Genomic DNA, 26,668 nt, shown 5'->3' with positions numbered 1-26,668 from the left:
TGCAGAAGGTCGGAGGTACATGCACGTCTGCACTGAAGAAGGTGGGTCCTTTGCCCCTCTAGATGAATCAGTTATGTCTGTAAGGTGTCTGCTCTTTCGGTTGGCCGTGAGGCATGCCGAGATAGCCCACGCAGTTACGGTAACACTGTCCCGGATGGCACCTACCTAGTAAGGAGCATATTCTGGCTTCGAAACCTGGTCCGGTACACATTTTCACTCGTTGCCGCTGATTCTGCTTAATGTCCTGATGCAGCTGACATCAGTAATCCCCCCCCCCCCCCCCCCCAATCCCATGAATTTAATATAATGTATCAACTGCAGATTCTGTGTGATGTCTGTTCTTTCAGACATGTAAGAAAGAACAGACACCACACATTCATATAATTAACTCGCCTAAATGGATCCACCTTCTACAGTGGAGATGCACATGTACATCCAACCTCCTGTGGGAATCTCAGATTAGTGGGCACAGCGGAAATGGACAGGGACTATGGATAGGTGGCACTTGGCGGGAATGTGTGTTAGCCCCGAGATGTGCTGAGATAGTCCACACAGTTGCAATAACACTGTGTCCTGGACGGAGCAGTGGTTAACGCACATGCCTAGTAAGCAGGAGATACTAGATTCGAATCCTGATTCGGTACACATTTTCATTCGTCAATGCTAATTCATTGTAATGTCCCAATGCAGCTGACATCAGAATCCCTCCTCTTTTCTTTCCTTTCTCCACCCTCCATTTTCAATTCACAAAAAGTATTTACTGTACAAGAGCTTTCCTAACAACATTAACTAATAATCAATAAGTCTCTTTGTGGCTACTGGTGTACATTTTGCATTGTGCGAATGTGTGAACTAATCCTAAAGAAAGGGCAAGAGCTTGAAAGCTTGTGGAAATGTTTTCTGTTGCATGTGTCTCAGCATCACACGTCAGTCAGCTGAAGGCAAGTGGTTGTCTCTTCTTCATTTTATGTGTTACTCCATTGAAAAATTTCCATTGCTGCTGTTACTTGAAACAATTTGAATACACTGCAAGACTGAAAAAAAAGTTAAGCACACAGCAGACACGGTCAGATGTAAATGTACGTAAGTACATGTACATTTCATCGACAGATATGTATATGATCAGAGTTGTAATTCTCTTTGACAGGTGGAATGGCTCCAAAAATGCATTAGTGGTGTTCATGTCTGTTGATGTTACCAGGCAAGGTAGAATACAATGGAAATGTGGAGTCAGATGTTGAGTGATCATTTTGAAGGACATAGATGCCTTTTACCCTTGTGAGACAGCACTATCAGCACCCGAGAGATTCTGAGAGGGGCCTCACTGTGGTTCTCCATTTGTACAGCAGGGAAAATTCTGCGAAATCTATATCTGTGGGTCATTCAGATGTGACATGTGGCTTTATGCTGGAATGCTGGGGACATAACAGTAGGTCTACTCATCATCAATCTTCTGGTCAACCACGTGTAAATGGAAGGGAGCATCACTGTATTTATGTAAACTAAAGCACATCATAACACATTCACAACTGTGTCTCCCATCTGAAATTAAGTAATTGGCTAACTTCTATATCCTGTGCCATTCCACACCATTGGTCTGAGACTAGCAACAACTGGACTGGGGAATTACCATCCAATGCACAAAATGCTGTTAACGCCTCAACACAAACAGTTGTGTTTGCAGTGTCACAGTGACTGGGAAGCATAGACTGTTGACAAATAGCATCACATTGCGTTCAGTGATTAGTGCAGTTCTGGGCAACCCCTGATGACCATCATTGGTGGCAACCTGGGCAGAGGTCGTGTTCTTCCAATGAGGGGCGCAGCCGTGTTACTTCTGGCATCCCGGTGTAGGGAGCGAACACGTATGACTCGAGATCATGGCTAATAGTGATTGAGCAAACTCTGATGATGCAAAGGCACATCATGGACATTCTTGTGCAACTGTACTGTGGTGCCATTTTTCAAGATCCCTAGATCTAGTTGTGTACCTGCTTGCCTCAGTAGAAAAACTCTTTAAAACAAAATCAGTGCATCTACCTATGCCACAGGTTGTAACATCATAATAAGTGGGATCATACTGCTATGTTCTTTGTAAATTTGACTCAGTTTTCCTAATTACTGAAACATCGCATTCCCTCTCAACCAGTTAAGTTCCAATTCCTTTCCTCCTCCCTTGCTGGGGGCTGCTGCTGTTCCCTCTCTCCACCCCCCCCCCTTTTTTTTGTCAGGCAGTGTACACAAAATGTAAATGGAGTGCCAGGTGTTTGACGTAAGGAAGTAACTGAGTGGTGTAACTCAGCAATAGATGGGGAAACATGGGTTTGGAATTGTGACAGTATATACAAAATGGGACCTTAGGGAGGGTACTAGCTGACATAATAGAAGTAACTGCGAAGCCACAGTATCCCCAACAAAAACAGAAGATCATAGTGCAACAGTAACTGATAATTTATTGTGAAATCCAACTGTCTGATGTTCTGAATCTCAAGAATCAGAAAGTGATAGTGAAACGCCTACAAAGAAAGCACGTCTTTGTGATATATTTGACTGGAAAGAAAATGACTTTCAGCCAGTTAATCACGCATTTGATGATACGCTGTCGGGACATGTGTGTCGAATAGGGAATGAGTCAAGTATTCTGTCAGTTTTCATGTTATTCTTTACACAAGAACTGATGAAATATATAGCTGACGAAACAAATCGGTTTTATTTATTCACCAAGGAGAATACTCCTGAATCAGTGCATTCTCGAATCTCAAAGTGTAAAGATACTGGATATGAAGAAATGTATTGTTTCATAGCTGTTTGTCTTCTGATGTCTCGTGTGAAAAAACTGAAAATTAGTGAATACTCGACCAGAGATGATGATCTAAATACGCCAATTTTTAGTGAACTCATGTCAAGAGACCGCTTCTTGTTACTTATGAGAAGGTTACATTTCAGTGACAACTCTGCCAATACTAGAGGAGACAGATTATTCAAAATTAGGAACATTGTCAATAAAGTTAGTGCAGCTTTCCGTTGTGCATTTAATCCACATCAGAAACTCTGCATTGATGAAAGTTTGTTATTATTCAAAGGACACTTATCTTTCAGACAATTCATTCCATCGAAACGGAGTAGATTCGGTATAAAAACATTTGTGTTATGTGATTGTAATACTGGCTATGTCTTGGATTTCATTGTTTATACAGGGGCATCAACAGAAACTGAGTTCCACAATTTGGGGAAAAGTGGTGACATAGTGGCTACACTTATGAAGCCCTATTTAGAACGTGGACATACCCTCTAAATCGATAATTATTACTCAATCCCAAACTTGTTTGCCTGGCTTCACAGTCATGGGACGAACGCATGTGGAACTATCCATAAGAACAGACTGAACATGCTGAAACTTCAGAATAAACTGGAACATGGAGGTATTCAATTTATGTGTACTGATACAATGCTTGCTATAAAGTGGTGTGACAAAAGGGAAGTGTGGATGTTGACCACATGTAGCACCACAGAAATGATTGACACAGGAAAGATTGACAGACAGGAATACTGGAGAAAAAATTAAGAAACCACAAAGCATTGCTAATTATAACTTGAATATGGGAGCAGTTGACCATTCTGATATGCTGCTTAGCTCTGTCGGATGTATACAAAAAACAATTAAGTGTATAAAAAGTTCTTTTTTCATGTTCTAGATCTGTGTGTTTTAAATGCTCATGTCCTACACATATCACTAACAGGTTATAAAATGACGATAGCAGAGTTTCATCTGTCACTGGTAAGGGAAATTACAGAAACGTATGCGTTAGAGCGCAGAAAAGCTGGCAGAGGAAGGTGTTCTGATAATCCTCTAAGATTTGTGGGAAGGCATTTTCAAGACATTATAACAAGTGGGCAATTCACGAAAAGTGTGTTAACGCGTACATGAATTGTTTGCTGGAAACAAAAAGTGCATCAAGAAAGCAGGTACGAATGTAAAACTTGCTAGGTACCATTGTGTGTCGTACCCTGTTTTGAAATATATCACACAAAACAGAATTACTAATTGCAGCATAGAACGAATACAATAATGCTATTAGAAAAAAAAATTGAAAATGAAATATATATATAGGGTGGGAAACATATTCACAAAGTGTAAAAGTAACACCTAAATTTACAGTTGATGACTTTGAATTTTCTCTATAAGTGAATTTAATGCTCTAACAAAAAGACAGAGATTTCACAGCTTTCAAATGTTGGAAAATCTGATGAATACTTATGTGCAACAATCACAAGTATTGTACAAATTTCGTCAAAGAAACAAAATTACGCATAATCGGGTAATTACAAAGCGCAACAAATATTCGGGAAATTCAGCGATACAAACAGTAGGCCATGTGAAATTTCTTATTACACCAGAATACAAATTTAACAACATGAAGTAAAATTGTTCTTACAGTTGCTCACAGTAAATTCCGATGTTGTTGTGCGATATGAAAGATGATCTGTCTGTTGCTTTCTCCTGTAAACGACGTAATACGATGTTCTGAACAACAAAAATAACATACAGTAATCTATAATCTATGGCTTATTTTATTCATTCTTGAGTTAGTACAGCGAGGAACGCATAGATAAATGGAGACATTATAAACGGGTACCCAAGAAAGAACAAACTATTGATGTAAAGCTAACGAATCATGTCGCTTTCGGCATAATCTACAAAAATAGTGCAAGAAAACTACAAGCAAGATATCGTTCTTGGTGCCAGAAAATAGTTTTTAGCAGACAGTTTGATTCTGTAGCAATTCGCCTGCAGGGGAACTACATAGTGAGACCATTTACGAGTCGTCTGTATCAGCCGTGATAGGACACAATATTTCGCGTGGAGTCTCAGTCACTGCAGAAATATTCAGCACAGGGCAGGTGGGGCAGCGAGGGCTGCTCCGCCCCAGGTGGCAGCTCGAGGGTCAGCCACATTAGCGCAGGTATACGGATGACATTGCAGGCTGCACCGCCTCAGCGTGCCAAGCGGATCGTGTGCCTCCAGCAGTCAAAGGGTTAATGAAATATGTGTGACCACCATAATAAATGGTTTCTCATCACATGATGGTTAAGTGATAGCAGCAAAGCATCTCCTACCAGGTTTAGTTAAGATGGGAAAGTACACTTTCACAGTAATAACTACTTCCGAGAGATTTATACTCTGTGAGCAATGGGAAGCCATTTGCCAAGGAAACATAGTAATAGAAAATTTTAATTCTACCATAAAAATAGTCTTTACAAAAACTCAGGAATAATTAAAAATGGTTCAAATGGCTCTGAGTGCTATGGGACTTCACATCTCAGGTCATCAGTCCCCTAGAACTTAGAACTACTTAAACCTAACTAACCTAAGGATATCACACACATCCATGCCCGAGGCAGGATTCGAACCTGCGACCGTAGCAGTCGCACGGTTCCAGACGGAAGCGCCTAGAACCGCTCGACCACACCAGCCGGCAGGAATAATTACAGTGAACCAAAAATGTAAGTAGCTAACCTCTGGGATCAAAGTATTATGTGCCAGGAGAAATGCAGATGACTAGCTCTAATCATGAGTGAATGAATTTTTTGGCATGGGTGGGGTTGAAAGAGGCTCAACATCAAGGTCATTCATTTAATAACTGTAGCCTAAAGGTTCTTATGAGAAGAGAAAGACAGACTACCAATTTGATCTTTGAAGAAGCATCTGAGGCAGAGCCAGGGAAAATGTAGAGGACAGAAAAGAAAAAAAATTGGAGAGGTGAGCTGGCCTGAAGCAGACAGAGACCCCACAGTCCTCCCCAGTCACTACAGAATACTGGTTGAATGTTCACATCACAGTATAGGAAGAGAAAGATGAGACCAGGATGACACACTTTAAATAAGCATACACAAAATACTCTCTGGAACAAAACTTAAAATCAGAGATCTGTTTCTTGGATGCCAGTGCCTAACTGTAGAGACAGTTGTCAAGCTTCAGCATTTGCGACAAAGCAGCAAAGTTGGGGCACAAACAGGATATGGGACACTGACAGAAATGCCACGACAACTGAGGAGAATCTATTGCTCAAGGATAGGACTGTGAGTAAACCAGCTACAGCTTGTGTGTTGTTGGCAAAGGATAGTAGATTCTGCTCAAGAGAGGTAAAGGGAAGATTACAATGTGGTTGTGCACCACTTAACTTGTCTGTAGTGGCCACAATGTGAACTATACTTTCTTCCAACCTTCCAAAAGCTGAAGCAGTGTTGACTGCAAGGTGGTAAAACTACTCCCTTCTGCAGGCTTTCCACCTTCATAACTTCTTTTGCTACCAGGTCTGCTGCATCGTTTCCTGGAGTCCTGTGTCCAGAGGAATACAATCAAGGCAGCAATATTGTGGAGGGGAGGAAGAAGACTGTGTATGGTCAAAACTGACATTTTCCAAGGGTAGCACTACCTCAGGGCCTGCAGGCTACTTAAGAGCCAGATTAGGAAATTTTTGCAAATGTGAAAGTATAAAGGAGGACTCTGATACTGGTCACTAATTCTGTAGTAATAACACAACATTTGGATGGTAGTAAGTGTCATTCATGGGCCCCAGGGTACATTCAATGTGAGCAAACAGTATACGTAACTGTTGAACCAGGAAGTCTGCCAAGAAGTGAGAGAAACAAATGGCAAAATGCAGAGGGACATATCATTTTCTTTGGTCTGATGGAAAGGTCCAAATGGATCTCTAGATGACATATGCACCATGGGGGAGGAGAAGGATTCAAAACTGACCTTACAAGAAGGTTCAATGGAGGAGGTCAGAGTGAAGAATCAATGACTAAGGTTGTTACAAGAAATTTAATGAAAGTAGAAAAATATTTTTGCTTAGCAAGAGTGAATGGACAGAAATGGAACTCTAAATCAAATATTTAGCTCTAAGTATGAAGATTTGTAGCACAAATATATAAATTTAAAGAGCATTATACAATATTCCTTAAAGCATAATGTTTCAAACAAGGTTGTGAGTTATGAAAAAGACTCACTGTGGTCCAACAGCCATGTTAAAAGTTGTTAGAAAAGCACAGGGAGCTCAATCCTAGATTTTAGCAAAGACTAGCTGACAAATGAAAGCTGATTAAAACAAAACTGAGTCGAAGGACAGCAATGTGAGAAGCATTCAGTTAATTTAAAAGTAGGATTTAGCTAACTGATATGATTAAAACTCCTTATGTGGTTTTGGAATTACGTATAGTCAAGTGGATGGAAATCTCTATTGAGTCTCACTGAGACCATACCAGCACTGAAACTGTAACCACAGAGAAAGCCAAAATACTGAATTTGGTCTATCAAAACTGTTTCACCACAGAAGACTGAACATCGAATGAATTTCAGTCATCACACAAACACCAAAATACTAGGTAAGTGGTTGCAGAATAGAAAATCAACTAAAACTGTTCAGCAGTGGAAAGGCACCTGGACCGAATGTGGTGCCTGTGAGGTTGTACAAGAAGAATGCAAAAGGCACCTGGGCCGAATGTGATATCTGTGAGGTTCTACAAGAAGAAATTAAAAGAAATTGTTCCCGTAATTTATCATAAGTCACTTGGGCAGCAAATGGTACCTGGTGAATGGAAGAAAGTGCAGGTCCCTCCCATTTTTGAGAAGGGTCATAGGACAAACACTCAATTTTATAGGCTTACATCACTGTTTTATGCTCACGTACCATGACCTTTTGGAAAAAAAAAAAAACACACACACCATAAAAGCAACACGGGCTGCAAAAACATATCTTTCTAAAAATCAGCTCACACTGTTCATCCAGGAGTTTCAGAATGCCATAGGCAAAAAGGTGCTCAGTCGATGGCGTGTTCCTTGACTTCGGCAAGGCATTTCATTTCATACAGTTCTGTGTTCTTCCTTAGTAAATAAAATTGGACCATATTTGTGTTGCACTCAATATTTCATTGCAGACAGCACTTAACACATTGCTCTAATTGAAACAAAATTGAGAAATGTAAAGGTTATGTCAGGACTTTACTGAGTGTGTTTTATGGGGCCTTTACTGTTTACAGTGACCGGTTTTCATTGTCAAGTGTTATGTTAAGCACAATTCGGGGAAATCATGTGCAGGACTATTCACCCCAAAAGTTTAAGACTGGAAATGTTTTGACAAAACCTTCAGCAAATCTGCAATGCAAAACTTATTCACAAAATGGCACAGAACAGGCCCAGTGGAAAACAAAAACTGTTCCGTTCATTACCAATGATTAATCCCGCATTAATTTTATTGTAAAAAATTTTCAGGCCAGTTTCATTTTCCACATCCTGTAGTAGGAAAGGCAAATTGGGCCATTCTTAAGAAAATATAATTAATCCAGGAATCAAGATACTTACAAAAGCCTCTTTCATCTGAGTACTGTTGATCAATGTGACATCCTTACCAGGTTGGAGTAACTCTTGAGCAGAGGCACCTATGTAAATGTACACCATTCACAAATAACGCTGTCTTGTCTCATCCTACTGTTGTTTCACAATTGTGAGATTGTACCTATTCCTTCACTACTGCTTCCAGTAACATAGCGATAATTGCATTGGCCTATGTTCAATTGAGAAAAATATTATGATATGTGGAGAGAGAGAGAGAGAGAGAGAGAGAGAGAGAGAGAGAGAGACCCAGTTTCTGACCTAGAAGCATAATCCCACAATGAGACCTTTCTCTACGAGATAATTAGTACTCAAACAGTAGGCAGGGCTCTGACGCAACCACGCTATTCAGTCTTTTGAGTTGATCATTACTATGGGCTAACACTTGTACCTGGCAACAGAAAGATACAATCAAAGTTCATTTTATCATCATTTAATTAAACAGTGATTTAGCCCATATAATGCAGGTTTATTTTATTTTTATATTTTATTATTTTACGATTATTTAATTAACTAACATTAAACTGAGTTTCCTCACACGTTTACCTTGGTAACAGAAAGACAGCTATTCTTTAGAGGTGTGTAAAGTACGCCAAGCGACCGCTCCTGTTATGAAAAATGATACAACTAATCAAGAGTTAATAGCAAATACACTGCTCAGAAGAATTAAGGGAACATGACTTTGGGCATCATCCATACCTCAGTGAACAATAACTGACAGTTGGGTATGTTACCAATTATAACTTTATCTTTCAAAAATTAAGTACACAGCAAAACACTTTAAATCTTGATCACTTACATAAAAAGAACTGAAATGTTCAACAGTGTCGAAAATAAAGTGGAAGCTATCATCCATCCCATCATTGTGAGTGCTTTAATAATGTGTATGCCCTTTCTTCTATGAGCATTTATCACTGCTTGACACCTAAATGACACGCTCTAAGGAAGTCTATGGATGTCACCCTGTGGTATCCATTCCCATTCTTCAATGACAGCTCATCAAAGTTTTTGGAGAGTGTGTGATGGAAGAGGGCAACCACAAACAAGTCTGTCAAACATGTCCCACATACACATGACTGCCTGGCGGTAAGGTGACTGTGGACAAGGACAATATCTGTATGGCTATCAACACTGAAGCCTCTCCACAGTGAAGAATTTTGGAAATGTCAGTTTTCTGGGCAACTTTTGACAAGTACCACTCAACATGGGTATCCACACACAAATACAGCCACCACCTTGTATCAGAGGATATCTGGACTCATCTTAGTAACAAGTTTCATCAGTGACAAAGTTGCCAGGTGACACTGGAATGTCAGACATGAAGGCAAGCTGCAAGCTGCGGTCTTGTCAACTGGGATACTCCAACAGGTCAACTGGGTCGTAAGGCCCTTCCCATAACATGTACATTACATTCCGATCAGACACAGTGTGTCCAGTGGCCCTTCCGAGATTGTCTGAGTGCTTGGGCAGTGTTTGTAAGATGCCGCAAGGCAGAGATGGTCAGATGTCAGTCTTCACGTGGGGTTGTAATGTGTCAGCCATATTGTCCAAATGACCTTGTATACTGACCTGTCTACCTGTAGCATGTCCACAACCTTTGGATGACACATGGAGAGGCATTGTCATTTGTAGCAACACAGTCTAAACTCCATTCTTTCTGGATCAAATGGACCATACTTGCAATTTCCACTGCAGTAAGATGTCACAATGCACGTGCTTGGTTAAATACAACATCCACAAATGACAACTGTCATCTGTGTACCTTGATAGAATATACTGGAACACGATACTCACTTCTGTTAAGGGGTCACCTGACACTGTAATGCACAACACGGACAATACATGGTGAATGATTTTATAGTTGTCTATGCTGAAAATGAAAATCTCAGTACACGCAATAAGACCACAGGCTGCCTATATCAAAATAGATTTTAACATACTGGACATTGATACATATATGCCCCTAATTCTTCTGAACACTGTAGTAGTGCAATTTTCAAAGAATCAACAGCAAAAGACCATTACAGAGATGTTCGACACACTCCAGTGGAAGTCACTACAAGAGAGATGTTGTGAATCATGGAGAAGTTTACTGATAAAATTTTGAGAGCGTACATTCTGAGCAGTCAGGCAATGTATTACTTTCTCCCACATTAGCCTCACGAAATGACCATGACGAGAAAACCAAAAGATAGAACTTGTACAGAGGCTACCAGAAAATCATTCTACCCACGTCTATCTGCAAAGGAACAGCATAGGGGGGAAAAGTTAGCAATAGCAGAAGTACCCTCAATAAAACAAAAAATTATGTAATACAGTACACATGGTGAAGGTAATGACGTTTAAATGCAATAGGTAGGAAACTCACGTAAATCTGCAGAGTGTGTCACACTGCTCACTTGTCATATTCTTCCAAGGACCTGGCCAGAAATAAAACATTAGGTAGTGATCATATGGGATCATATATTCTGTCATACGCTTGATTGGTCCCCTGTAATAAAAATCAAATGCATAATCAGTATGATTACAAGTAACACAGGATTGGTAACTAAATACAAGCAGCAATTTTATAAAAATGTAATCAGTATCAAAAAAACACAGAATAATACACGAGGCAGTCAGACGAAAACGAGAAACTGTATATTGAGCATGGCACAAATGATGTTAATACAGGCAGGTGTATGCAAAGAAGTGACCCCTATTAGAAATTGGGAAGCAACAGTGCAAATGTTTATCACAGTGCCATTTGTTTGTCAGATGAGCTATGTGAGGTCAGTGAGTCATGTATGCATCTGGCTTCACTTTGGAGGACATAAAAAGGAACATTGAGGTGAAGTGTTGTTTTTGACTGTGGAAGGAGTGTCAGAAGGCGAAATTCATGTCCAAACATCTGCTGTGTATGGCCAACACAGTATGTCACATCCCCATGCGTTTGCATGGAATAAATGATTTCCTGAAAGTCTGATGTCACTGAAAGACAGCTCACAGTGTCATTATTTCCTTCTGTCATTTTTGTGGTGGATAATACCATCAGTAATGATGGATGGTGGAAGACATTTGGCTCATGTTGGGCGTCAGTCATGGTACTGCTCACCCCATCATGGTAGAGCACCTGAAGTTCCACAAAATTTGTATGCAGTTGATGGAGCCTGATGGAGGAGCCTAAGTTGAACAGAATGTCAACATCACTGCAGCACCTGGAATGGTATAACAATGAATATTGTTTCCCGTCCCGTAGTTTTGCAGGAGATGAAATGTGGTATCACCAATTTGAGCTGGAGATTAAGTGTCAGAGTCAACAAAGGAAGTGCATGGATTAACCCCCACCAACAACTGATGCCAGCTCTGGGAAAGTCATGATGACCTTTCTCTCTGACTACTACATGGGGGCCACTGCTCATCGTCTTTCTGCAACATGGTCCCACGATTAACGCACAGTAGTATGTGGACACTTTGCAAAAACTGAAGTGTGCCATCAAGTCCAAATGCACAGGAATTTTGATGAATGGCATCATTCTGGTACAGGATAATGGCCAGCCACACACTGCCAAGGTTGTTTCAACCATGCTGCAGAAGTTTCACTGGGAAGTACTTATTACACTTCCTCCATTCTGTGGCGATCTTTCCACATGCGATTTTCATATTTTTGGAGCCCTGAAGAAAGATACTCATGGTCGTCAATTTGCTTTGGACAAAGAAGTGCACTCCTGAGTGCAATATTGGTTCTGCAGGCAATCGCAAACATTTTTCCATGAACACACTGACGATCTCGTCTCACAGGGGGATAAACGAATTGACAGTTATGGCAATTACTTCTGGAATAATGAACAGCTTACCTACTTTTTCCATCTGTCTCATTTTCATTTCACTGCCCCTTCTACATCCATCATGTTCAATCCCGTAGGAGAATTTATCATGAATGTGGGTTAAGTCAATGCTATATTAACTGGACGGTTTCAGATTCATTATATAATGGTAAGACTGATATCTGAAATAGATTTTAAACATTAAGACATTTCCAGGGGCAGATGTGGACTGGCCACAATTTATTGGTTACGAATTGTGGATTAAAACTAAAGAAATTGCAAGAAGGAAGGAAATTAAGGAGATGGGACCTAGATAGGACGAAAGAACCAGAGGTTGTTGAGAGTTTTAGGGGGACAGTAGGCAACAGATAACTATAACTGGGGAAAGGAATATAGTAGAAGACAAATGTGCAGCTTTGAGAGATCAAATAGTGAAGGCAGTTGAGGGTTGAAATAGATAAAAATACAAGGCACAGTAGAAATCCTTGGATATATAGGAGATGCATTTAATTGATGAAAGAAGAAAATATAAAAATGCTGCAAATCAAAAAGGCAAAAAGAAATACAAACTTCTCAAAAATGAGATAGACAGGAAGTGTAGAATGGCTAAGCTGGGATGGCTAGAGGACAAATGTAAGGATGTATAGGCATATACCACTAGGGGTAAGATAGATACTGCCTACAGGAAAATTAAGAGCGACCTTTGGAGAAAAGAAAACCACTTGTATGAATATCAATAGCTCAGATTGAAAACCAGTCCTCAGCAGGGAAGGGAAAGCAGAAAGGTGGAAGGAGTGTATAGGGGGTCTATACAAGAGAGATGTACTTGAGGGCAAAATTATATAACTGGAAGAAAACATAGATGAAGATAAGAAGAGAGATACGATATTGCATGAGAAATTTGACAAAGCACTGACAGAGTTATGTCGAAATAAGGCCCCAGGAGTAGATAACATTGTTAGAGCTACTGATAGCCTTGGGAGAGCTAGCCATGACAAAATTCTTCCATCTGGTGAGCAAGATGTATGAGAAAGGTGAAATACCTGCAGACTTCAAGAAGAATATAGTAATTCCAATTCTAAAGAAAGCAGGTGCTGACAGGTTTGAAAATAACCAAACTATCAGTTTAATAAGTCACGGATGCAAAATACTAACATGAATCCTATGCAGAAGAATGGAAAAACTGGTTGAAACCAACCTTTCAGAAGTTCACATTGGATTTTGAGAAAATGTAGGAACACACGAGGCAATACTGACCCCATGGCTTCTCATAGAAGATATGTTAAGGAAAGATAAACCTATGTTTACAGCATTTGTAGGCTTAGTAGTAAAAGCTTTTGACAATGTTGACTGGAATACTCTCTTTCAAATTCTAAAAGTGGCAGGGGTAAAATACAGGGAGTGAAAGGATATTTACAATATGTACAGAAACCAGACAGCAGTTAGGAGTCGAAGGGTATGAAGGGAAGCAGTGGACAAGAAGGGAGCGAGATACGGTTGTAGGCCATTCCCAATATTGCTCAATATGAACATTTGAGTAAGCAATAAAGGAAACCAAAGCAAAATTGGGAGTAGGAAGTCCTGGGTGAAGAAATGAAAATTTTGAGGTTTGCCAATGACATTGTAATGGTAAGTGTCTTGAAAGGAGAGTATGAGATGGAACAACAACAGAAGCAAGACAAAGATAATGAAATATAGTCAAATTAAATCATGTGATGCTGCGGCAATTTTGTAGTTTAGAAAACAAGACACTTAAAATAGCAGATAGGTTCTGATATCTGGGCAGCAAAATAACCAACAATGGTCGACATAGAGGATATAAAATATAGACAAGTAATGGGAAGAAAAGTGTTTCTGAAGAAGAGAAATTTGTTAACATCAAATATAAATTTAAGTGCTTAAGTCTTTTCTGAAAGTATTTGTCTAGAGTGTAGCCTTGTACGGAAGTGAAATGTGGACAATAAATAGTTTGGACAAGAAGAAAATAGAAGTTTTTGAAATTTGGTGCTGAAGATAAGATGGGTATATCATGTTACTACTGAGGAGGAACTGAATAGAATTGGAGAGAAAAGAAATTTGTAGCACAACTTGACTAAAAGAAGAGATTGGTTGATGGGACACATTCTGAGACATCAAGAGATCACCAATTAATTACTGGAAGTAAGTATGGGGGTTTAAAATTCTAGAGGGACACCAAGAAAGGAATAAAAGTAAGCAGATAGATGCATATGTTAAAAACTAAATATGTAAACAGGGTTGTCAATGAACTGTCAAGCCTAGGTTAATGAAGAAATTATGTATGGGAGAAATAAGATCAATAGATAAATTTCAGTATGTGTCCAAATGTTAACAACATTGTGACTTCAGTATTATTTTGAAGCAACACTGCTAATGTATGCATTCTGCTTATTTACTGCCACACAGTGCAGTGAACTACAATTAGCATGAACTGTATACAAACAGAGATCAAAACTGATACAAGAAATGTAAAGATTCAATTACTCAAGTGAGATATTCATGTTCTTTTTTTGTCGTGATCTTCAGTCCAAAAACTAGTTTGATGCCAACTAGTCTCTCTCTTCATCTCTACTTTAAGTCTTGCATGTTACAACAATTTGAACCTGCTTACTTTGTTTATATCTTGGTCTCCTCTACAATATTTACACTACAGACTTCCTGAACGAATTATTGTGGCCAAGATAGACACGGAGCCCACGCCTACTACAGTAGTACAAGTTTATATGCCAACTAGCTCTGCAGATGACGACGAAATTGATGAAATGTATGACGAGATAAAAGAAATTATTCAGATAGTGAAGGGAGACGAAAATTTAATAGTCATGGGTGATTGGAATTCGAGTGTAGGAAAAGGGAGAGAAGGAAACGTAGTAGGTGAATATGGATTAGGGCTAAGAAATGAAAGAGGAAGCGGCCTGGTAGAATTTTGCACAGAGCATAACTTAATCATAGCTAACACTTGGTTCAAGAATCATGAAAGAAGGTTGTATACATGGAAGAACCATGGAAATACTAAAAGGTTTCAGACAGATTATATAAGACAGAGATTTAGGAACCAGATTTTAAATTGTAAGACATTTCCAGGGGCAGACGTGGACTCTGACCACAATCTGGTTATGAACTGTAGATTAAAACTGAAGAAACTGCAAAAAGGTGGGAATTTAAGGAGATGGGACCTGGATAAACTGACTAAACCAGAGGTTGTACAGAGTTTCAGGGACAGTATAAGGGAACAATTGACAGGAATGGGGGAAAGAAGTACATTAGAAGAAGAATGGGTAGCTTTGAGGGATGAAATATTGAAGGCAGCAGAGGATCAAACAGGTAAAAAGATGAGGTCTAGTAGAAACCCTTGGGTAACAGAAGAAATATTGAATTTAATTGATGAAAGGAGAAAATATAAGAATGCAGTAAATGAATCAGGCAAAAAGGAATACAAACGTCTCAAAAATGAGATCGACAGGAAGTGCAAAATGGCTAAGCAGGGATGGCTAGAAGACAAATGTAAGGATGTAGAGGCTTATCTCATGAGGGGTAAAATAGATACTGCCTACAGGAAAATTAAAGAGACCTTTGGAGAAGAGAGAACCACTTGTATGAATATCAAGAGCTTCGATGGAAACCCAGTTCTAAGCAAAGAAGGGAAAACAGAAAGGTGGAAGGAGTATATAGAGGGTCTATGCTAGGGTGATGTGCTTGAGGACAATATTATGGAAATGGAAGAGGATGAAGATGAAGATGAAATGCGAGATATGATACTGCATGAAGAGTTTGACAGAGCACTGAAAGACCTGAGTCAAAACAAGGCCCTGGGAGTAGACAACATTCCATTAGAACTACTGACGGCTTTCGGAGAGCCAGTCCTGACAAAACTCTACCATCTGGTGAGCAAGATGTATGAGACAGGCGAAATACCCTCAGACTTCAAGAAGAATATAATAATTCCAATCCCAAAGAAAGCAGGTGTTGACAGATGTGAAAATTACCAAACTATCAGTTTAATAAGTAACAGCTGCAAAATACTAACGCGAATTCTTTACAGACGAATGGAAAAACTGGTAGAAGCCGACCTCGGGGAAGATCAGTTTGGATTCCGTAGAAATGTTGGAACGTGAGGCAATACTGACCCTACGACTTACCTTAGAAGAAAGCTTAAGGAAAGGCAAACGTACGTTTCTACCATTTGTAGACTTAGAGAAAGCTTTTGATAATGTTGACTGGAATACTCTCTTTCAAATTCTAAAGGTGGCAGGGGTAAAATACAGGGAGCGAAAGGCTATTTACAATTTTACAGAAACCATATGGCAATTATAAGAGTCAAGGGGCATGAAAGGGAAGCAGTGGTTGGGAAGGGAGTGAGACATGGTTGTAGCCTCTCCCCGTTGCTATTCAATCTGTATATTGAGCAAGCAGTAAAGGAAACAAAAGAAAAGTTCGGAGTAGGTATTAAAATCCATGGAGAAGAAATAAAAACTTTGAGGTTCACCGATGACAGTGTAATTCTGTCAGAGACAGCAAAGGACTTGGAAGAGCAGTTGAACGGAATGGACAGTGTCTTGAAAGGAGGGTATAAGATGAACATCAACAAAAGCAAAACGAGGATAATGGAATGTAGTCGAATTAAGTCGGGTGATGCTGTGGGAATTAGATTAGGAAATGAGACACTTAAAGTAGTAAAGGAGTTTTGCTATTTGGGGAGCAAAATAACTGATGATGGTCGAAGTAGAGAGGATATAAAATGTAGACTGGCAATGGCAAGGAAAGCGTTTCTGAAGAAAAGAAATTTGTTAACATCCAGTATTGATTTAAGTGTCAGAAAGTTGTTTCTGAAAGTATTTGTATGGAGTGTAGCCATGTATGGAAGTGAAACATGGACAATAAATAATTTGGACAAGAAGAGAATAGAAGCTTTCGAAATGTAGTGCTACAAAAGAATGCTGAAGATTGGATGGGTAGATCACGTAACTAATGAGGAGGTATTGAATAGAATTGGGGAGAAGAGAAATTTGTGGCACAACTTGACCAGAAGAAGGGATCAGTTGGTAGGACATGTTCTGAGGCATCAAGGGGTCACCAATTTAGTACTGGAGGGCAGCGTGGAGGGTAAAAATCGTAGAGGGAGACCAAGAGATGAATACACTAAGCAGATTCAGAAGGATGTAGGCTGCAGTAGGTACTGGGAGATGAAGAGGCTTGCAAAGGATAGAGTAGCATGAAGAGCTGCATCAAACCAGTCTCAGAACTGAAGACCACAACAACACCACCAACCTTGCTTTGGGTTTGTATATTCTCTGAGTGTGTGGGGAAAATGGTAGGGAGACTAGAAAATCTGAAAAGGGAAATACACTCTTGGAAATGGAAAAAAGAACACATTGACACCGGTGTGTCAGACCCACCATACTTGCTCCGGACACTGCGAGAGGGCTGTACAAGCAATGATCACACGCACGGCACAGCGGACACACCAGGAACCGCGGTGTTGGCCGTCGAATGGCGCTAGCTGCGCAGCATTTGTGCACCGCCGCCGTCAGTGTCAGCTAGTTTGCCGTGGCATACGGAGCTCCATCGCAGTCTTTAACACTGGTAGCATGCCGCGACAGCGTGGACGTGAACCGTATGTACAGTTGACGGACTTTGAGCGAGGGCGTATAGTGGGCATGCGGCAGGCCGGGTGCACGTACCGCCGAATTGCTCAACACGTGGGGCGTGAGGTCTCCGCAGTACATCGATGTTGTCGCCAGTGGTCGGCGGAAGGTGCACGTGCCCGTCGACCTGGGACCGGACCGCAGCGACGCACGGATGCACGTCAAGACCGTAGGATCCTACGCAGTGCCGTAGGGGACCGCATCGCCACTTCCCAGCAAATTAGGGACACTGTTGCTCCTGGGGTATCGGCGAGGACCATTCGCAACCGTCTCCATGAAGCTGGGCTACGGTCCCGCACACCGTTAGGCCGTCTTCCGCTCATGCCCCAACATCGTGCAGCCCGTCTCCAGTGGTGTCGCGACAGGCGTGAATGGAGGGACGAATGGAGACGTGTCGTCTTCAGCGATGAGAGTCGCTTCTGCCTTGGTGCCAATGATGGTCGTATGCGTGATTGGCGCCGCGCAGGTGAGCGCCACAATCAGGACTGCATACGACCAAGGCACACAGGGCCAACACCCGGCATCATGGTGTGGGGAGCGATCTCCTACACTGGCCGTACACCACTGGTGATCGTCGAGGGGACACTGAATAGTGCACGGTACATCCAAACCGTCATCGAACCCATCGTTCTACCATTCCTAGACCGGCAAGGGAACTTGCTGTTCCAGCAGGACAATGCACGTCCGCATGTATCCCGTGCCACCCAAGGTGTAAGTCAACTACCCTGGCCAGCAAGATCTCCGGATCTGTCCCCCATTGAGCATGTTTGGGACTGGATGAAGCGTCGTCTCACGCGGTCTGCATGTCCAGCACTAACGCTGGTCCAACTGAGGCGCCAGGTGGAAATGGCATGGCAAGCCGTTCCACAGGACTACATCCAGCATCTCTATGATCGTCTCCATGGGAGAATAGCAGCCTGCATTGCTGCGAAAGGTGGATATACACTGTACTAGTGCCGACATTGTGCATGCTCTGTTGCCTGTGTCTATGTGCCTGTGGTTCTGTCAGTGTGATCATGTGATGTATCTGACCCCAGGAATGTGTCAAAGTTTCCCCTTCCTGGGACAATGAATTCACGGTGTTCTTATTTCAATTTCCAGGAGTGTACTAAGGTTCAGTCTAAATATAGTGGGGAAAACGCAGTTAAATGGAAGGAGATAAGGATTTCTAGTCACAAGAATACAGGGTAATAATAACATCAGCATAAAATGCTGCAATGGGAGTAGGATTCTTTAAGAATAGGAAGGTAGGGCAGAGAGAAAGTCAATGTGAAAAGTTTAGCAATAGGGTTGTTCTCTGTAGAATTGGCATTAAACCAATGCCAACTACAATAGTTGATGCATACATGCCGATGTCACAAGCAGAAGATGAAGAGGTAGAGGAAGCGTATGTGGGCATTGAACAGATAATTCAGTATGTCATGGGAGATGAAAATCTAATTATGGATTACTGGAATCCAGTAGCAGGGGAAGAAAAAGAAGATGTAGGAGAACATGGGGTCTGTAGAAGGCATGATGGAAGAAATACTAATTCCGGCTACTAATAGTGAATATATGTTCAAAAATCACAAATGGAGGACATATACCTAGGAAAGGGCCAGGGACACAGGAAGATTCCAGCTGCTTTACACTATGGTCAGAGAGAGATTCTGAAATAAGATATTGGTTTGTAAGACACTCTGGTAACAATTTAGTAATGATCAGAAGTAAACTGAAACCTAAGAGAAGTGTCAGGAAAAATTAATGCCTAAAGAAGTAGAGACTGATGTACTACAAAATAATAAGGTGCATTTGAAGTTCTCTAAGCCTGTAGACACTTTAATAATGAATACTATAGTAAGCAGTTCAGTTGAAGAGGAATGGGCATGGGCATCTCTAGAAAGGACAGTCACAGAAGAGTCATTCCATGTCAAATCAACACACCTATTTTACCTCACCCTCTTAGATTTTGCTGAAAGTTGGTATAATTATAGTGGGCACTGAGACTGAGAAAAATACCAAATTTCAATTTTTTATCTCAAACCATTCCTGAAATATGGCTATGCAAACTTTTCAAAAACCAACCAAAAATGTGTGAACGGACTTTTCTTAAATTGTCCTAGAAGTTGCCCTAATTGAGCTAGAGAACTGGGAAAGGTGTCATTTTGCATGCTCTTTCCAGGGATATACAACAAAACAACTTTTAATTAATAACCTTTTTCAAAATACTAATTAATATTTTGATTTAATTTTAATTTTTTTACAAAAAGTAAATAATCGAAAATTTTCAAATTATTTCCATAACTACTTCATACTATTGTAAATCACATGGCAAAATATAAATGTGGGATGATTGTTAAAAAAAATTATTCCGGCCTCTTGTTTTTTTTACTAACGACCCTAGTTTGACCAAATTGACCTTTAACAAACTGGAATTTCTTTAAAATATACTGAAAGGTAAGTAAAAAATGTATTAGAAATATCAAAACATCACCTTATTAAACCAAAACTAATCAGCATATTTTATAATTAAGTTGAATGCTTATTTTAATTTCATACAACTTCACTAATAGTATATTAACCGATATAACAAAAACAAGAAATTGAGCATTTAACTACAAACTGAAATAAAGTATGAATAAGTACAAGTATTTACATAATAGTTCTGGTCCATGATGTTTGAAATGGAACTATTAAACAAATTAAATACGTAATGCTTGTTTTTGAGTAACAGGTATCAGTACATAGCTAAATTTAACACAATAGGTACTAACAATAATTTTGAAACAACTTTCTATAAAATATAGATTAACACTAACCTGAGACAAAAATTAAGTTTCGAGTTGAAAGCAGTTTCCCAATAAATTGTCTTGGAACTTCACATATTACATTTTAATAAAGCTGACTGGGTTTGGTTTACATCATTTTCATTAAGAATGTATGTTCTCCCTGTCGGAGTAAATGGATTCACTTTTGTGAGAACATCCACAACTGTCACCCACAGGAAATCTGCATGTGCAGGAAAAGAGAATGACTTAGCTAGTCGACATGGATGAAGAAAAGTTATTTTCACTTCATCAAGTTCTTCGTTTTTTTCTAAAATGTACCCAAGCCACCAGTTTCTGCCATATACAGTGGTGACATAGCCTGATACATCTTGTAACTTCAGTTTGTCTGGTGATGCAGTTACTTCCCTCTCCCAACTCTGCATATCACCCGAGAAGTATTTGACTATTAATTTTGATTTAGTGTTGCGAATGAAAGTGTGAAATTGCTGCGTTTCTTTGATAGTCAATGCCTCTTCAAGTCAGCTTTTTAAGAATATTTCTGAAGCAGCGTAGTCCTCTTGAGTGGAATATGCAAAATCAACATTTGTGATATTATCTACTGCCCACTCAAATAGATCTCGTGCAGTTTGGATCTGATTTTGGTATGGCCTTTGCAACCTTGCACGAGCTGCCAGTCTCTTTACTGAACCCCCTACTCCATCACAAGGCCCTTTCCCATGTGCTGTGGCTGAAAAGTACCACTCAGCTTTTATGTTGAAGTCTTCCTCATGAAGGCAAAGGTTCAGGAAGTTTTTCTTATTTTTATACTGAGCGGCAGAACTGTCGTCAGAATAATAGTATATCTTTTTTGGAATCTTTTGAAATTTGTTAGATATGAAATTAGCTTCTTTTTGAAAGGTGTAAACCGCAGTTGTATTGTGCGCCAGACAATCAGAAACAATGACAAAGCTCATATGCTCAATTTTGTATTCCTGTTTGTAATATATAACAAAAGGATAAATGGTAATCTGTTGTCATGTCCAGTGGAAACTGAGCTTCATCCTGTAGAACTATACTATAATTTTCTGAAAACTCACATAAGACAACAAATTCAGATTCCATAAGGTTTTCTCTTGTTGAGTTAAGGAATGTTCATTGTTGCTTGGCAATGAAGTCATGCCGAGTCAAAGTCAACATCTTAATACAAAACAAATCTATGAATTCTTCAGAAGTTTGCTGAACAATTTCCAGATTACATCGGTCAACTGACATCCACTGTCGGAACTGAACTTGTTCAATTAAGTTTTCATGAAAAGAGTCTTAAAATTTTACATATGACCGTTTCTCCTGGGCAGTATTCACAGTTTCCCATGTTGAGATCAATTGATGATGGGTTGCAAAGCATTTTTGCAATGCAATGCTTATAATTGTTTAAGCTGCTGTTTGTTACTGTATTTAGTTTGGCATTTTCTATCATTAATTTTATGTTTTGGTGAGTTGTGCACACGCAGACAGTGTATGTGCCATTCCGGCCAGCTAATACACAATGTTTTGGTCTCAACTCAGCAAATTTAGAGAAACCTATTTTTAAGTTAGCAAACTTGCCTTTAAAATGCTTGTAAGCTTCTTTAAGGTTACACAAAATAAGTCTTTTTGATATTTTTGTTTTATGTCCACTTATTTCTGTAATTGTCACACAATCTTCAATACCTGACATTGCCCTGCTAACTTCATCATTTTCATAAAATGAATGTACAGTTTTGACAGTTTCTGTTGGTAAACACTTCCCTGCTTTTGGGTTTGGACCTTCCATGAATCCTCTCTCTTTCCAAAGTTTTTTGGACTGCCGAACAATGTAATTAGGAGCATTAAATTCCCTCATTTTCCTGACACTCCACTTTTCAGGTAAACTTGTAAGAATCATTAGTTATTTTGCTCTACTTATAGAATTTTTAAAGTTTCTTTTAAGATTTTCAAGAACGGATTCATCAGTGTCAGTATCTGACGAAGTTTCAGGAGCAACAAAAAGTTTACGTGTCATTGATGAGATTTTCTTCACTTCTGATTTGGCGTAATGCCTAGATGCTAGTTTTCTCTTGTCAATTGGGGACTCACCTACTTCTTGAAGTGTTGTGTTAAATGTTTTAACAGCTACTGAAGTTGGAGTGAAGTCAGGGTCTTGGTTTCGGATGATTATTATCTCTTATCCAGAAGATTCTTCAACACTTTCATCACTGATGGGCTCTGGTGTATTTTTCAATTTGGTAACATCTTTCCTACATTTATCACAAATCTTGGCACCACTCGGTATTTGAGGAAATAATTTGGGCATCCATGTTGTGACATCTTTCAGTTTTTTTCTGTCTCTAATAAAATGATTTGACTTCTTCAATGGATTACAACACTGCACTATTACAGCACTACACTTTTTACTTGGTTCCATATTTATACAAAAATGACTTATAAACTGTCCTTCAATGTATAGATTGACTTGAAAATGAACTATTAAATATAATAGATACAGACTGGCCAACACAGAGGTAACAATTGATTTGCACTAAAACCACAGTGCACAATAATGCTGTAGGCACACAAAGCCTTAGAAGGTAACAATGCAGACTACATCATCTCAACAATGGCTCCAGCCTCTGAATTATTGTACAGACATCAAGCCCTATGTATATGGTCCTCTACTGACGTACTACCTTAAAGGTCTAATGGTTTGGTCAAACTAGTGAAAAACAAGAGACCGGAATAATTTTTTTTAACAATGAACCCATCATCATCCCACATTTATATTTTGCCATGAGATTTACAACAGTATGAAGTAGTTATGGAACTATTTTGAAAATTTTCAATTACATACTTTTTGTAAAAAAATTAAATCAAAATATTAATTACCATTTTGAAAAGTTATTAATTAGAAGCTATGTTTTTTGTCTATCATTGGAAAGAGCATGAAAAATGCTGCAAAATGACACCTTTCCCAGTTCTCTAGCTCAATTAGGGCAGCTCCTAGGGCAATTTAAAAAAAGTCCGTTCACACATTTTTGGCCGTTTTTGAAAAGTTTACATGACCATATTTCAGGAATGGTTTGAGATAAAAAATTGAAATTTGGTATTTTTCTTAGTTTCAGCACCCACTATAAGTATACCAACTTTCAGCAAAATCTAAGAGGGTGAGGTAAAATTTTTATTTAAAATGTGTTGTTTGACATGGAATGACTCAGAAGTTGAACAGACAAGCATAGGTACAAGGAAGTTAACTGCAAAGAAACCTTGGGCAACTGAAGACATACTTCGACTAATCAACGAAAGAAGAAAACACAAAAGTGTTCTGGGAAAGACAAACGTTCGTTTTTTGATTTATTTATTTGGGGGAGGGGACCAAACAGCAAGGTCATTGGTCCCATGCTCTAGGATGCCAGAAATCAAGGGTAGAACAACAAAAACTGTGCAGTCCAGCCAAGGGGAAGGAGTAACATGCAAACAAAGAGGGGAAAGGGATGTCAGTGCAGAAGGAAGAGGAATGAACAGGAGGGTCTGGGTGGAAATGGGAGAGCAGTGGTGCGCCAGAACCGCCACCGAACTGTCCCGTAACCCACACCATACCATACCCATATCACAATACAACAGGGACCAAACCAGGGGAAGAAGGCACAAGAAAAGGAATAATGAAACAGTACAACACACCAGACAAACTGGTAGGTAAAAGGCAGGGTAACTGGCCGGTGTGGAGACAACGTCAAGGCCTACATAACCAACACCTACGCTAACTGAGGGACTCATATTCCAGAGGAAAATTCAAAGAGTACAAACTACTTTTGCAAAGAAAGCTGAGGACAGGTGTAACCATGCGAGGGCCATCCACTAACACCCAAGACAAGGAAAGTGGGAGGGCATATTTGGTGCAAAAGGCCAAAAGCAGGGACAGTCCAGCAAAATATGGGTCATCGTGAGGGGAGTCCCACAAGGGGGGGAGGAGGGGGGTGGGGAGGGGAGTGGAGGTTCATCATGGAGTAAAAAACAAAGGGTCAACCTAGTATGGCCAATATGAAGACAGCAGAGGATGGTAGATTCCCATCGGCAGAGGCAAAATGAAGAACACTGTGGTGGGAGTCTCCTTGAAGGCACAAAGTTTATTAGACAGGGGAGTAGCCTCTCGAGAGTTGGCACGTGGCTCAGCAAAAAGAGATTTGATGTAGAGCCGCAAAACCACCCCTGGAGAAGTCACAGAAATGGGGAATAGGTGACTGCCCCCTCTGTCAGATGAGCACAATGTCATTACCTGGGATACCTACATGGTTAGGAATCCAAGGAAATCAACCATACAAGCAGCATCACCAAGATCAGTAAGAAGGTTGTGGACGGCAGATACCAAGGGGTGGCGGGCAAAACTCTGAGCGATAACCTGAAGGCCACTCATTCAGTCCATACATAACAAAACACTGGTGATTAAGAATTGTTTAATGAAACAAAGGGCCTGATAGATGGCCATCAATTCCACTCTAAATACCCCACATGTGCTAGTCAAGAGATAGTCTTCTACACCAACAAAAGATGTGAAGGCATTTTCCCCACTCCCCCACGATCGGTGGATTTAGAGCCATCCGTGTGATAAACAACGGAATCCTGAAACCAGTCCATGAGAGGGGGCGAGGGGGGTGGGGTGCTGTCTGGAGATAATACGGTGAAGAGGACAACGAGAGGGGAGATGGAAGTCACTATGAAGAAAAGTGAGGCAGAGCACAACTGGTAGTGGATGGGCGATGGCCCAAAACTGCAAAAAGAACAGAATATGGGAGGAGTGGACAGTGACTGCATAGGAAGCCAGGAGCTAGGACTACCAAATCGAAAGGTGAGGGATCCCAGTATCAACCAGAAGACCTGTGACTAAACGGATACCACGATGGTGAACCAGTTTAAGAGGAGCAGTTAGGAAGGGGCAGCTGATCCATAAACTCGACAACCATAGTCCAGACAAGACAGAACTTATGGCTAGTAAGCGCAGAGAAGGGTCAAACAATCGATGCCCCAAGAGGTGCGGGCAAGGGAGCAAAGAACATTGAACTTATGATAACAGCCAACCTTCAGATGATGGATATGGGGCAACCAAGTAACCTTGTTGTCAAAAAGAAGACCCAAGAAATGGAACTGGGGGACCACGATCAGGCACTAAGTGTCAATGGTACATGTACCACTGAGCAACGACAGGAACTAGCAAAGCAAACTTGGGAGGCAGGCCTGAAGACCCCACTCATGGAGCATAGGGAGGATGTGATGGCACCAAGCTGTCACAGGGCTCACGAAGATCAAAAGAAACTGTGACAAGATGGTGGCACTCAGAAAAGGCGCCCCAAACTGCAACTTTCAATCGCGGCAGATGATCGATTGGAGATCATTCCTCCTGAAAGCCGCACTGCTAAGGAGATAAAAGGTTGGGAGATTCTAGGACCCAATTGAGCTGTTGAACTACCATTAATTCTAGTAACTTGCAGGGGACCTTAGTCACGCTGAATGGTCAGTAACTATTAAGGAATAATGGATCCTTGGCAGACATAAGGACAGGAATCACAATACTGACTCTCCATTGGAGAAAAATATGGTTAAAGACTGAGAAATAAGCTCCCATTCAATAGAAGGTGCATTGTAGGATTCTACTTACTTGACAAGGGGTAAAAATAGAAGCAGGAAGCCTCAGCCTGTTGTTTCTAGAGGAGGAAGGCGGCTAGATAGCAGGCTGACACTGATGCCATTGCAAAATGAGTCACGAGGTGTTCCGCATCTACACAAAGGCCATCTGCAATGGCATAAAGACATTTTAATGGTAAGAAGACCAATGGAGGACAGGTGCTGCTTAAGATGTTGCAAGGTGTGATGATAGTGGTGACAATGGCCATGCTCCACCATGGAACTGGCCAACAGCAACAGGGCCTGCAAAGTGGCGAACAGCAATGTCGATGGAGCAAATTATCTTATCGGATGGTTCATTCACGACCTCATCAATACAACCTGATGAAGAAGGTGAAAACATGACCTGGGAGGTATATAGAGGCC

At 40.4% G+C, this 26,668-nt stretch overlaps 1 protein-coding gene across 1 annotated transcript in view; it reads right to left on the bottom strand.

The window, feature by feature from the left end:
• The window catches only part of LOC126092027 (helicase MOV-10-like), a 375,996-nt gene that overhangs the window by 192,903 nt on the left and 156,425 nt on the right, over positions 1-26,668 (bottom strand). Inside the window, exon 8 of the mRNA XM_049907422.1 lies at positions 10,764-10,886. Coding sequence (XP_049763379.1) covers positions 10,764-10,886 — 123 coding nt within the window. The remainder of the gene's footprint in view (positions 1-10,763; positions 10,887-26,668) is intronic.

The sequence above is a fragment of the Schistocerca cancellata genome, chromosome 7, assembly GCF_023864275.1.
Source record: "Schistocerca cancellata isolate TAMUIC-IGC-003103 chromosome 7, iqSchCanc2.1, whole genome shotgun sequence".
Taxonomy (NCBI): Eukaryota; Metazoa; Arthropoda; class Insecta; order Orthoptera; family Acrididae; genus Schistocerca; species Schistocerca cancellata.
Note: the sequence above shows the minus strand (reverse complement) of the source record. Positions and strands in the feature narration are given on the sequence as shown.